Consider the following 14,102-nt stretch of genomic DNA (forward strand, 5'->3'; position numbering starts at 1 on the left):
CCCAAATCACAGTAGCTCAAGTGCTCCGCTGCCCCGCTCTGTGCAGTGTTACCCCTGCCAATAACCAACTACAATTGAGGTGAATGCTTCTTACTCTACAAACTCAGTATAATGTTTGGTATATGTCTAACATGAACAATACAAAGTCTCTTTCCATCAGTCGTACTCGTAAATAAAATGCAAACATACAAAGTCTTTATCAAAGGTCAAATGTGATACAATACTATCTGAGGAACAAAGTACAAGTAAAGCTAGACAGCACTTTTCAGTTCAGGGGGTATAGTTGATCAAGATGGATTCGAGAATTGTGTGTTTGTGTTTCTTGGTGTTATTTGTAGATAAGTCGAGGACCCAGCCTGTAAACAACACTACAACAGGTAAATATTCGAGTCATTTTACTAAAGTTAACGTATTACCAGTTACGTATTAGGAGGCAACGTATTGGGCCTACGTATGCCAGTGCTACTTAGTAAAATGTATTGAGGCACCGACAGAGTATACTTACTGATATAAGTTACTGATATCTGTCGGATACACCTACTGTTTAGCCTAGCTAAACTGAAATGACAAGTTATTGTAATCTGGAGGTTGTTTTTATGTCACCCTGGATACCTCGGTATCTGAATCAAGAGAGGAAATTTAAATATTGTAACTGGATTATGTTTTAGGCCTAATTAACAACAAGTAGCGAGGGACCGAGCCATGGCTCGGTACAATTTATTTCGATTGTAAAATCGATACAAAGGAAACTCATTTTTTACAACTAATTTTGGCTTTTATTATTCAAGTTCTAGTGGAATTTATTATTATTTATGAAAATGTTCTTTTTTCATGTCCTTTCATCTGATATGTCACAAGGGGTACCTTGAAATTTTAAAATGTTAAGTTAAGGGTAGGGGGAAAAGGGGATGAATGGGAAATTGAAATTAACGTTGAGAATTTGCAACAATTCGGGGCCCTACGCCAATAGCTGATTCCCACAAAATGCATTTTTTAATCCTCTGCAGTTTAAAAAAATAAAGAAGCAATCTACAAAAACATCCTGTATACACAGAATGTTCAAAATACACCCGCCGCAGCAAACCTGCCATACAAGCGAATTTCCATATTTGCCTGAATTGATTTTCAATTAATCTATTTAAATAACATTAGGTTTAACTTTAACGAGTACCTAGGATTTCTGCTACAAGGAAACTTATAAACTGTGATATAGTAAAATATTAATAGCTTAGTATAAAATAAATAAATTTGCCAAGTTTGATCAAAATATAACCATAAACAAGCAAACTACGACATTTTACAATATTCTCCATAAGAATAACATGGACATTTAATTTTTTTTTAATATTCACCGTTACTTATAACCGTACAAAAAAAACTTCGATATACAAAATTATTTGGTTTTTAAGCTCTTCAAAAAGGTATAGAGAGAAATTGGGAAATTTTGTGTTTTGAGGGTCAAAAATGAGAAAACCCATTTTCTACCCCATAAAAACCTCCCTAAAACCCCGTTCACAATGTCCGATCATGCTGGTTCGCGAACTCATTCAAGGATATCTTGCCTTACACCTTTAATCCAAATTTAATCAAAGTCGGACAAAAGCTACTCAATTTATCACGTTTACGGATGTATAAATATAAATTTGAACGAATGGTGTTTTTGGCCTCTGGCAACATCAAAATGAAAAAATAAATCGATCCCGAGCCTAGGTCTTGCCATGGCACCTACGGTAATGGTAGTAGCTACTTTCCTATAGGGACATTTGCTAAAAAGTAGAAACATAATTTACGTAGTGATTCCTTGGGCCAAAATAAGAAGAAAATAAAGAATAAAAACTTATCCGAAATCGCTTCGTCAAATACTTGAAAATCTAAGCCCGAACATAGAACTGAGATGTTTGATACCTTCAGAGACGTGATAAACATATAGATAATTATACATTATACAATTTTCAGCTAGAAACCAAAAACTAAAAACTGTTCCCAAAATTTGGTTAAAGCACATAAGATGCGTGCTCACGTGGTGGTAGGTACGCCTAAAAACTTATATATTCATACATCTAATGAAAAAAATGTTTATCCACTGGCAAATGAGTAAAATAAATATTCAATTTTTGTTTTTGGTATACATTTTTATTATTTACCCCAAACAACAAATTACAATTTTAAATAATAGTTGTTAGCGCAGCAATGCGCGCCGGGTAACTGCTAGTATATATATTTATGTTTGTATGTATCGATGTTTCAGGGGAAGAGTGCATTTCAAATGATGAGTGCATTTCAGGAAAGATATGCATAGCTAAAAAATGCACAGATCCCTGTGATGGGGTGTGTGGGCTGAACACAATTTGTGTGGTACAAGAAGGAGATCCTTTGTGTTCCTGTAAAACTGGCTACGATGGAGACCCGTTTACGGAATGCAAGCCAGGTATGTAGGACTAAATTTACAAGATTATGCTCTTGGGGTTGTCTATCAAATACATATAGGAAGGAGGGGAAAAAACACAATGCTAGAACAGCGCGTTAAAATACATTTATATGGTCTCTTTTATTCATCTACTTTTCATATCCAATGAATAGTGCTGAAAATTTTGCTGTTACCTTAGTAGTCTCACCGTTTACAAACTTCAATAAACTAACTCCTGGATGCAGCAGCTTTAATTTTCTTACAAAAAAAGCCATGATAAGAGTTGGTTACAGAACACCCTACTATATTTTTCTGAATGCAAATTTTTTACATGGTAATTGGAGGATGTGTTGGCTGAACTTATCGGTTTTATAGGAAACATCAAAACAATTTCAATAACTTTTCAACCGTTGTTTTTACAGTGTTGGGAGTTGCATAAATTATTTCAAGGATAAATGGCCTGTATACAAATTTTGTCCCGTTTGCACCGTTTTTATAAAAAATATATTTTTTGTTTTTGTGAGGTTTTTTGTAAAACCCACCATAAAAAACCAAAACTGCTAATTAACATGAGTTACTGTTAATGGTAAAAATTGACCACATGTGTTGCCATTAACTGTAAAGTCCAATAAGTAGTCTACAAATCTCCCCTTCACAAACACACATCCACAAACGCACACATGGACATCAATTCGAAAACCACTTTTTGAGTTCGGGGGGACCCAAAACTTATAAACTCGTAGATTTCGAAAAAGACAATACTTCCTCCATAAGTCGTTGTCGTTACCTTATTACCATTGGAAAAATTATTTGTCATGGACACATTTTACATTGCACTTTATACTGCATACTGTGTTAAAAATATTGTTTATATTTATAGAAAATGCAGAATGCACGGACGACTCCATGTGTACAACAGACAAGTCCTGTATTGGCCACAAGTGTGTAGACCCTTGTATGGACCATTGTGGGGTCAACACCGTGTGTAGAGTGGTCAACCATCGACCAGTGTGTGCCTGCCTCAAAGGATTCCTCCACACTTTAGACAAAGGCTGCAGTCCTAAGTGTAAGAAAATATTTGAACGGTTGAAATCTAACATTAAAAATTGTAATTATATACGCAGTAGGATATTGGATATTAATGGATTTTAAGATGTACAGGCGAGTGTAACTGTTCATCAGTCCTAGTAGTTCTTATAACCTCACTGGGATCCTAGAAAGACGATTCAACATATATTGGATAGTTCTAACAGCTATACATTGGTAATATTCTTGTGTCGCAGGGATTCCGGAATGTCAGACTAACTCTCATTGTCCGGATGATCGCTCATGTCGTCTGCAGAAGTGTGTAGATCCTTGTCAAGATGGAGTGTGTGGCAACAACACAGAATGTCACGTCAAGAACCATTACCCTGTGTGTTCATGTAAAGTTGGGTACATAGGAGATGCCTACAATGAATGTGTGCCTTACGGTGAGTATAATAAAATAGCTTGACGTAACACGATTCTTCATTGAAACCGTACAGATTTTCATCACAGAAGTGTTTTTACTTAACTGAAGTGGCACAAAATCTTATCGTCGGGTCTTGCCAAATATGTTGTGCTTTTATTCGTGGAAGCCGCATTTTATAGTAAATTTGCGTACAGTTAGTTCATGCGGGAGAACCAGAGGGGGGATTCCATTCTTTGAACTACATACTCGCCAAAATTAAACTTCTTAGCTAAACTATTTAGATTATTTATAAGTGACAGAAATATAGTTTTAATATTATCCGATGTGTAATTGGTTTGATCATGCCGATATTGAAAAGATAAGTAGAAAACAACATCCTAGAACAATCTTGGAATTTAGTTTTAAGGACAATTATTATCGTTAGTAGTGTATTAAGAATCTAATTGTTCAGTATTACCATTCAAGTAACTACATTTTTTCCATCTGATTTGTCAATCTGACAATTTAAATGGAACGCCTTTTTGTAAAATTGACTTTTCAGTATGTCCTCTAGAAATTAAAGTAATGTCTGCTCATTTTAGAACACAACTAAATATATTTCACAGGTTAAGATTATTACATATATAATCTTTAATCAGTAGTTTTGAAGAAAATGTTTGCATACAGCATGTTTGAAGTGAACTACGTAAACACTACCTAATTTAACAAATCAATTCAAACAACATTCATACGTTTTCTATTTTAAACAAATCAACCCTGATCCACTGATGGTGTGTAGCATCTGATATATTTTTTCTGATCATTTACCATTATTTAATCAATAATTAAGACCATGAAATGTTTTCAAAAACCATTAAACAGATTTTATTTTTTGACAGATGGATTTTGCGTACAGTTGGAATTTGAAACAAATTTCTATTGTATCTCGCAGTTATGTTACACCGATTCAAGATCAATGTTATCCATATACAAATTGATTTTAAAATTTAAAACTCAACTTACTTATAAACTACTGGGGGAATCGTCTAAAATTTAATGACATCTTCCCAGTGGTGTCATAATTATTTGTGCAAATGTTTAACGCTATTAGTGCAGCGGTTCTTGAGTTTTCATGATGCTAACACACTCACACAGGGATAAACGGAAAACGAATTTCCAACTCTATATTTGTTCTCTCATCTATAAGGTTCACGACCCTTTGAGAACCATGAAGCATATCAATCGCATACTTCATCGAAAGGTCTTTACGTGAAACCTCCCTGTAAAATATCATTTTTTCGATGAACCCTCTTCTAAGGGCACACACCTTAATTAAAGGGCTGGATTTAATCACATTTGAAATATTAAATATGCATCAGCTGTTGGATTTGTTTTTATTCATGGTTTTTTGTTTGCATTTTCCTGAGTAAACATTTTGATTCTTATTATTGACTATTAAAGTACCCGTACTATGGGGTTGGCGTAAAAGTGTAGGTGTAAGTGTGTGATGACATAATCTAATTGCAGTTATACTCGTGATTTATGTTTGCAATAGACGGAAGAAACGATTTCAGAAAATTCGGTTCTTTAAAATTACGGTCTGAAATGGTTACACATTTACCATAACCATAATGGTTTACCACTGCACTTAAACTATAGAAAAAAATAAATTATCAAACAATTAGCATTACAAGTGTATCTACTTTCCGAACTTAAAAATTTTTGTGGAACATGTTAGGTTCAAACAGTAAAGTTTAACATTTACTTTTGAATACTTAAGTCGTTATTCCATCTTTATTAACCAGCTCTAGCCTTTTTTTCTATAAAAACGGACATCGTTAAATGTATCATTCGCAGAAAGAACTACTTCCAAAGTTTGTTGTACTTTTCTTTGTTTGTGTATACAGTTGATGTGAGATAAAATATGTTGCTAACCATAAGTCGACTTATCAGTTTGGATTATTAAAAAATAATATATATTGAAGGAATTCAGTAATTTACAATCTGGCATTAACCTTAACACAGGGATAAAATATCTTGTTCAATCATTAGAAATAGATGTCACTTTACCGTACTAGTTGTATTGTTCAAGGCATTTCCAATTACATTACACACTTACCATTGATTAGAAAAACAAAAACTGATTAAACTTTTACTGATTTTTTGCTTAAGAAAATTGTAAACTGTGTACAACTGTATAAGTTCATTTTATAACAGTGTATATTTAGCTTCACCTAAGCAGATGTGTTGAAAAAACTTAATTTATCAAAATATTAAAGGTTTAATTACGAGTTAGGATTAAGATGAAATTAATGTAAATATTTTTATGTAAATGGTGCACAGCATAGGGAATGGTTAAGGACAAATTACAACGGACTTGACTGACAGTAATTGATACTATGGTCTCTCCTAGCTGCTATATAATCTAGCTTATTTTAATGTCCATAATCTAAAAAAAAAAAAAAAAAAAAAAAAAACAATAAACCTGCCACATGATTCAGCTGCTTTTTCATTACATTTACAATGCTGTGTGGCATTTGAAAGAAAATAAATGCGACTTATATTTACTCAAGATAACTGTTTGTTTACTTTGAGATGTTATAGCAAAAATAAAACAGTTATTTACATTACGATTAAGTTATTATTGTCGGGACCACGTTAGTTTGCAGTTGGTGGCAGCCAATCACAAGACGAGGCTAGTGCGACGTTGCCACATCACCCATTGACAACACTAATGCAAAACTATATTTTCAATTTTCAAATCAGCTGGTATTATTAGATTTGGCAACACCACACCGTTCTCATTGGTTCATTGAAAACCATATGGTAAATAGGCTCCTCCCTCAACTGCAAACTTATGTGGTCCCGACAATAGTTTGTTTTTTTTTTACTTCACTGTTGTATAAACAGATACACAATAGTTATTTTCATACAGTTACCTGACAAAACGGACTTTCTTGAACTGATTATAGCATGCTAATACTATTGCGTAACTAGTGTGCGAAGTGGCACTTTCCTGCACATGAGAGAAATGTTTTGCATCAAAAGATTGTTCCATGATATGAAAATATGATGAAACATTAGGTATTGATCCGTTGTATCATGAAATAAATTGTGATAATTCACATTAAATATTAATAACAGATGTATACAGATTTTACAGTTTTGTATTGTTAAGTTTAAAATACGTGAGTGAGGCATAAAAAAGAGTGTGGCAAAAGTAAACTAGTGCGGAAAAAGTAAGTAAATGCAGCAATTAGCTACTATGTGTGCAATAATCAGTGCAAGGAAGCCCACTTTGTCAGGTAACTTTAGCAAAAAAATCTTCTTTAAAATAAGCAATATGTAGAATTGAGATTTGTCCGTATAATTTGCATGGCAAGCGAGAATGGAGTTTCACTGTAGATTCAGAAACCCACGTTATTCTTCTCCTGTTGCGAAGCATGGGCAGAGCAACTAGTTTTAATAAAAGTCGCAGCTTTTCAAAAAGCTACTTAAGTCATAGCACATTCTAAAACCACATACTGTTGAGACAGTTTAGGTGTTTTGGATTTGATCATCACAACTTTACAGACATTTATTTTAAAACCTTTTCATTGTCCCCTGAATGCAAGAGCCAATTTAGTAGTTTTATGGTGATGTATCTTACATTTACAGTTGGCGGAGTTGTTGCAGGTCCTATTAACAATGAGGAACACATAGAAAAACCAATTGAAGAAAAGAAAACCTTCAAATTATCTTTCGCAGGAGAGGTCAGTATACTAAGTTAACACAAGAAATACTAAAAAAGCTGTCAAATTTGATCAACATACATACATAAACAAGCAAATTAACACGTTGAGTGCGGCCGTACCCGATCGGGAACGCTCGGCAATGCCTTTTTTATATCTTTGTTTTTGCTCTAGCGTCGGTCGAAAGCGGACATATACTATGTTAGCGTGTAGTATGTGACTCAAATTTTGTTGTGGTGTAGGTTGGTAGTAAATTTCCCCGTAAAATCCCTGTATGGCAAGCTTAAAAATCAACTTTTTGTCCCGTCTTTTTCCCTCCATTTGGCAATACAATTCCAATGGGACCGGCTACGTTACAAGCAGTGCTGCTATCTGTGGGTGTTTAGTGACTACGTCGACTCTCGTTGTAAAGCAGGACATCCCTGCACGTTCTTTGCCATTCGTCAGACCGAATTTGGAAAGCCAATCACACGCGGCAATCGGGTTTGTTCGACGCTGAGGGCTGCACCGCACTGGGGATACGCCCGTTATTTGACGTGCCGCAGCGAACGGCGTATAAAGTTTTTTCTTTACAATAATGACATGGGAATCTTAAATTTGCAGTTTATGTGAATTTCTTTGCAGCGTTTTATTTTACAACATTTATAACAACATAATTTAGCTGTAATGAAAATTAGGAATTTTTGTGTAAAAACTTTAAAACCCCATTTTTAATTCAAGTTCATGTAGCAATCTTCAAGCCAAACTTAATCAAAATCGTGCCACTTATGGCATTAGCTATTTCCTTATGGGGAAATTCGTTGTAAAGTCCTTTCCTTTAATTTAAATTAAACAATTTTGTACATTTTTAGTCGAGTATTTCTTTCATTGATTTCTTATAATTTTCACTCAATCTTTAAAATATGTGGCTTTATCTTAAATCTTTTTCTATATACTGTATAACACACAGCAATTGGCAATATAGGATGTAATAACTCCTGTGGCCATGTAAACCCAAGCCTTCTGTAATTTTTTCATTTGTTCCCAATCTTCTTACAACCTTAAGCACTTGGTTACTCCACTGCCATTTTTGACGGGTATGCTCCCTATGTAATCAAATGTACTCATACTATACATGTTTATGTCACTATATGTTATATATGTTTTATGTAACTTATACATGTTTACATGTATACATCTCCGTCACATCACTTCACGTCCGGAATATGGTTGAATGCTCTAGGAGCATACAGTGACGTGACGTGACGGAGATGTATGTATAGCCCCCGGTAACGTCCAGCGACGTCGATTCGGCCAGATCCACTAGAAAATACGAAACCTTCCCTACAGAAAACCAACCCCATCACCGCGCCGTGCCGATGGCGTGACGTTACTCTCTTCTCTTGAGGGAACACCATTGCCACAACGATTGGTACAAGACTTGGTGGTGTAGTGGATAACGCACCAGGCTTATGAATACAAGGTAGCAGGATCGAATCCCACCGGAGGCTTTAAAGTTTTGTCAAAAATAAACATTTATAATTAATTTTATTTTATGAACATATCATTTTTTGTTTAGTAAACCTTCATTCGATTTTATTAATTATCAGCAAGTTTGGTTAGGTTATGACAGTTTGATTTTACAATAAAAAAATTATAAAATTTAATTTGAGGACTTTAATTTTATTTTATGAACAGAATTATTTTTTTCAATTAGTAAACCTTCATTAGATTTTGTCATTAAAAGCAATGTGGTTAGGTTATGACAGTTTAATTTAATTTAATTTAAATTTAACCTACAAACGATCAATTTGAGAGTGAAAGTAATAGAGATAGCAATTTGCGGCAAACAGTTCGGCTATGCACGGTATGCTGCGGAATCGCTCGGTATGGCACGGTGGTTTTCTTTCTGGAAGGTCTCATGATAAAAGAAGCGTTTAGCATGGTGCGGTGGTATGGTGTGTTTTTACTGTCGGAAAGGTGTCGTACCAAGTCTCCCAAGTCTGGTTGTTACCACACACGATTCGACCAGTGTTCCGAGTTCCGACTGGTAATCTTCGTGTAGCCTCGATTGTATTCGTTCAGCATCGGGTCCGTCACACTTCAGTTTGAGACGGAATGGACCAATGGGAGTACGAAGTCTCTATGACTGTTGAGTCCATACACGGTCCGACGCGGTCGGTTGTGTCTGTGGTTGTGTCGACCAAGTCCGTCTGGAATTCTCAACTAACCTTGGACTTGTCCAACTGTCTGCGGCCCCGGTCAGTAGAAGTGGCTATGGTTTTAACCACACAAGGTCCGACGTGGTCAGAGTTGGATGAGTCGGCGGACATGTCTACCGACATGTCGGACCGTGTATGAGGGGCTTTAACAGCTTATAACCAGGTTAAACAGTATTGGAGATAGACCATCTTCCTCTCTTTCCTTGTAGAGAAGAGTACTTTCCCCAGTACTTTCCTTGTATTCTCATCACTCCTTTACGTTGCATCTTGAGCCATCCATAAAATCTTCTGTTAGATTTATCAATCTTTTACGCATTTTGTACTTGTTTAAGATAGACTACATTTTCTGTCTCCTGATGCTGTCATAAGCTTTGCTAAAATCTATAAATACTATGTAAACAGTCTTATCAAACAGCCAATAATTGCTTATAACTAACATCTTTTAGCACAACCATAAGCTCTGTAGTTTACCTACAATTCATAATCCTGCTCGGTGAGGTCCATAATCTCTTCAACATGTGCTTTTAGTCTGTGCGTAAGGATTTTAGAGAGTACTTTATAAGCTGCTTCTTGAATGAAAACTATATCTATATTCTATATCTATATTTCATTTATTTTTTTTTCATTACAATATCTTTATTCAATAATTGTACATTAAATAGTGTCAAATTCCTAACCTAGTAAATACAGTTATAATCTAAAATTAAGATTTAAACAATACTAAGAATCTACCAATAAAATCAGGTTAATTGAGGAAACACCCTTTTAATGGAGTAAGGAGCGATTTCTATAAGATAATTTTTTAATTTGTTTCAAATTTGATATTGCCAATAGGTTTTAAATGATTTGGAAGAAAACGTAAAAACCTTCTTCCGGCATATGTGGGCTTTTTATTTGAAAATAAAAGATGGTGCCGACTATTTTCTCTTAGGACTTTTTTCTCTTGTATTGTAGCATAATTGTGCGTTATCTGGTATACTTTCTTTCGCAATGAGAGCAGTTTCAAAAATGTATTGGGCAAAGACAGTGAGTATTTTCAAATTTTTGAAATGAATTTTAACACATTCATCATTTTTTAGTCCCATCATTGTTTTTAATGCCCTTTGCTGTAATTTTAAGATTCGAGTAAGATTTTTCTTTGTTGTAGTTCTATATAAAGATAAACCGTATGAAATATGGCTATGGACAAGATAATGATATATTGTTTTTAAAGTTACATATTACATATATTACATAGATAAGATATCTTTTTCAATGAAAATATCCCTGAATTTATCCTTGAGCAAACATGATCGACGTGGCCCTGCCAGGATAGGTGTTTATCAATTTTTAAACCTAAAAAATATATTTTTTCAACTTGTTTGATTTCATCAGAATCCAAAATAATCAACGGTTCTATATATTATAAAGAAGAAGTGGTGTCTGTGTGTTTGTATGAGATAAACTAAAAAAAAAAACTACTGAACTGATTGGGCTCAAATTGGACAAAATAAAGCTATCGGTCCGAGGATACGTCATATAGAACTATTCCCCTCCGATATTGAAGTAGGACTCTGCCCCACGGGGCTTTCAAAATTCTGAGATGAGAGATTTAAGAGTAAATAATGATGGGTCCCCATCTCCAATTCATAATCCTGCTTGGTGATGTCTATAATTTCTTTAACATGTACTTTTAGTCTGTGCATCAGGATTTTAGAGAGTACTTTTTAAGCTGCTTTTTCAATGAAATTCTCATATAATTTAATTCTTGCAAACCATTTTGTCGCATTCCTTGTGTAGTAGGATAATAACCACTTCCTTCCAGTCATCTGACATATTCTCTGTCCTCCAAATTTTGAGAATCATTTTGTGCTGAGAACTATTCATGTGTACTCTTACCTCCATGGTGATTGCACTCTCACCTGGGGCTTTGAAATATTTGTAAATTACTTTATAGGTTACTGTACGTCTTCAAATGATGGTTCAGGAACAAGTATATAGTCTGAATTAATTATACGTTTTGTTTTTTTTTCATATCACCTTATTTATTTTCAAAACTTAAATTGGAATCTTTAAATTTTACTTCAACATTCACCCCCTTTCTGAGTATACGAACAGAGTTGAATTTATATAACCGCTTTATTTATATAAATCAATGTTAGTCTTGAATTGAAGAATGATTCGTGAAAATACAAGAAAATATTCTGAAGTCAATCAACATGTGTGTGTTACAGAAAAATTGGTTTGAAGCCCATAAGGAGTGTAATGATCATGGAATGGAACTAGCGACAATTGAAAATGAAGACGAGTGGAACAGTTTTATTGAAACTGTCGGGTGTAAGTAGTGATCTCTCGTTAAGAAAAAATAGTATATTTCGTACCTAGGGCCAAAAATGAGGTTTTGCCGGCTCAAGATTGTTTTTAAGTTTGAAACGAAGTCGAGAACTGCAAAACCACTTCGGTCCGTGGTACGAATGCTATTTTTACCACAAAAATATTCCACCCTATTACCACTATTTACCACAATTATAATGCACACTAATAGTCAAAACCACTACAACTTTAAGGTTATGTAAAGAAATAATTTATGAATGATCGAAAATAATAATAAACTAGTGGCTTGCAGGGATATGGGTCCCTAAAAAGCTCAAATGTAAATCAAATTATTGTAATAGTTAAACAAAATCAGAATAAAATTACTTATGTTTCAAGATGTATATATATATGACTGTACACATCTTATGTGTAAAAAACGGGATCGTTGTTTGCTTTTGTCGACGGTATTTTCAATAAATAATTCGAATCATTCCAGAGGGTTAGGCCTAAATCTCCTAAATGCAGCAAACACATAAATATTTTATGAATAAATACTAGTTTACTAAGGTATCTTTGGTATTGTGGTTTTAAAATAATGATAAAAATGCTTCCCTTATTGGAATTTTGGAAACTGTCTCCGTACAAACAGGCATATAAAGGTGTGTTGAAAGTTTAGTTCTTGGTAAAAACGCAAAATTAGCACCCCAACCCAGCTATTATTTCTAGTTTTATACTCCTATTGTAAAGGTTTCAAAACATTATTGTAAAGTAAAGGCATCCCATTGACCAAACGTAACCCTAGATTTGTTTCTGTTCGACATAAAAAAAAACTACTGATAGCCTAGTGTAAGTTTATTTGGTGGTATTCCTCCTAAAGGTGTGGTTTACTTAACACGAGAGGTCGTCCAGTGGTCGAAACTCGACCAAAAATATGTAATGTACTCACTTCTCTATTTTCACCCCACACTGTAAATAAAACATGTGATTGGAGTTTCTTCCATTTGTTTTGATTTTCTGTTTATATTTCGTTGTTATTTCGTCACCAGCATGGCAACGCATAAAATCCATGTTAATTTTTTCAAATTTTCAATCTCATTTTTTGTGCTTATCTTTGAGCCTATTTAAATTTATAAAGGGATTCTGCACACCTACAGGAAAATTGCTTTCTAACGGTATGCGCAGATTTACCCCACGATGCACACAAGCTGAGAAAAAAGGTTTTAAAGAAACATGCTTGCCTATTAATATATAGATAGATATTCCAACAAAAAGGGAATAATCAAAGCTCATTAGCTAACACCAGATTTCGAACTATTTTGCGAATGGTTAGGGTTCCATTTCCTGGTAATCGAAACCAATCACGAAATTACTTTTCATCAGCATCTTCGACGCGCATATTTTTGGTTAGTTTAAAGAAACGGCAACTTCCTCTTAGGTTTTACTGTTAAGATGCTTCCTTTACTACGCATGCTAGGCTATATTATTTGAACCTTTTTTGCTTGTAGCAACAGCAACAGGCAGAACCTGGTTAAAATCTCCTCCAAATAATATTGTTTTTCCGCCCATTGGAACTTGTCATAGTACTTACTTAATGAACAAAAAATACCTGTACGAACCTATTTATGATTTATTCCCAAATTGTTTTTAAGAGTAGCTGTTGAGGTTATTCCACTTAACAAATTTTGATTACACACTCCAATAAATCTCAAATACATATATATATATATATATATATATATATATATATTTTGTATAAATGTTAGTAAATTAAGAAAATAGTGGACGATAAATCTTTAATATGTGTTTTGAAATCAAAATAGAGCAGAAGTTTTCCTTTTAATCTAGAATAGATTAGTCAATGTTGTTATTTAATGCTAAACATTCCTTCAACAAAACAATAACCTTCAGATTAGAAGAAAAACTTCATTATCGTTAAATTCCTTTTATTTGAGCCGTATCCTAATATTCTATTACTTATTACTTATTCAGTTGCCGTCCAGACGTTGATGAGGAAGGACGCTTATCAGTGAACCGGT

The 14,102-nt window shown here is 34.1% G+C and overlaps 1 protein-coding gene across 6 annotated transcripts in view; it reads left to right on the plus strand.

Moving 5' to 3' along the window:
- The window catches only part of LOC128982006 (vascular endothelial growth factor receptor 1-like), a 137,284-nt gene that overhangs the window by 73,603 nt on the left and 49,579 nt on the right, over nt 1-14,102 (plus strand). For 2 of the 6 annotated variants that reach the window (XM_054401036.1, XM_054401042.1), the window contains 3 exons: nt 3,691-3,879; nt 7,497-7,591; nt 11,985-12,087. The exons of 1 other annotated variant lie outside the window; for it this stretch is intronic. In XM_054401036.1, the coding sequence (XP_054257011.1) occupies nt 3,691-3,879; nt 7,497-7,591; nt 11,985-12,087 (387 nt within the window). The remainder of the gene's footprint in view (nt 1-3,690; nt 3,880-7,496; nt 7,592-11,984; nt 12,088-14,102) is intronic. 3 more of the 6 variants (XM_054401039.1, XM_054401037.1, XM_054401043.1) reach the window with 2 other exon arrangements.

This window comes from Macrosteles quadrilineatus, unplaced genomic scaffold (genome assembly GCF_028750875.1).
Source record: "Macrosteles quadrilineatus isolate MER2022 unplaced genomic scaffold, UCM_ALF_1.0 Scaffold_77__1_contigs__length_550361, whole genome shotgun sequence".
NCBI classification, from domain to species: domain Eukaryota; kingdom Metazoa; phylum Arthropoda; class Insecta; order Hemiptera; family Cicadellidae; genus Macrosteles; species Macrosteles quadrilineatus.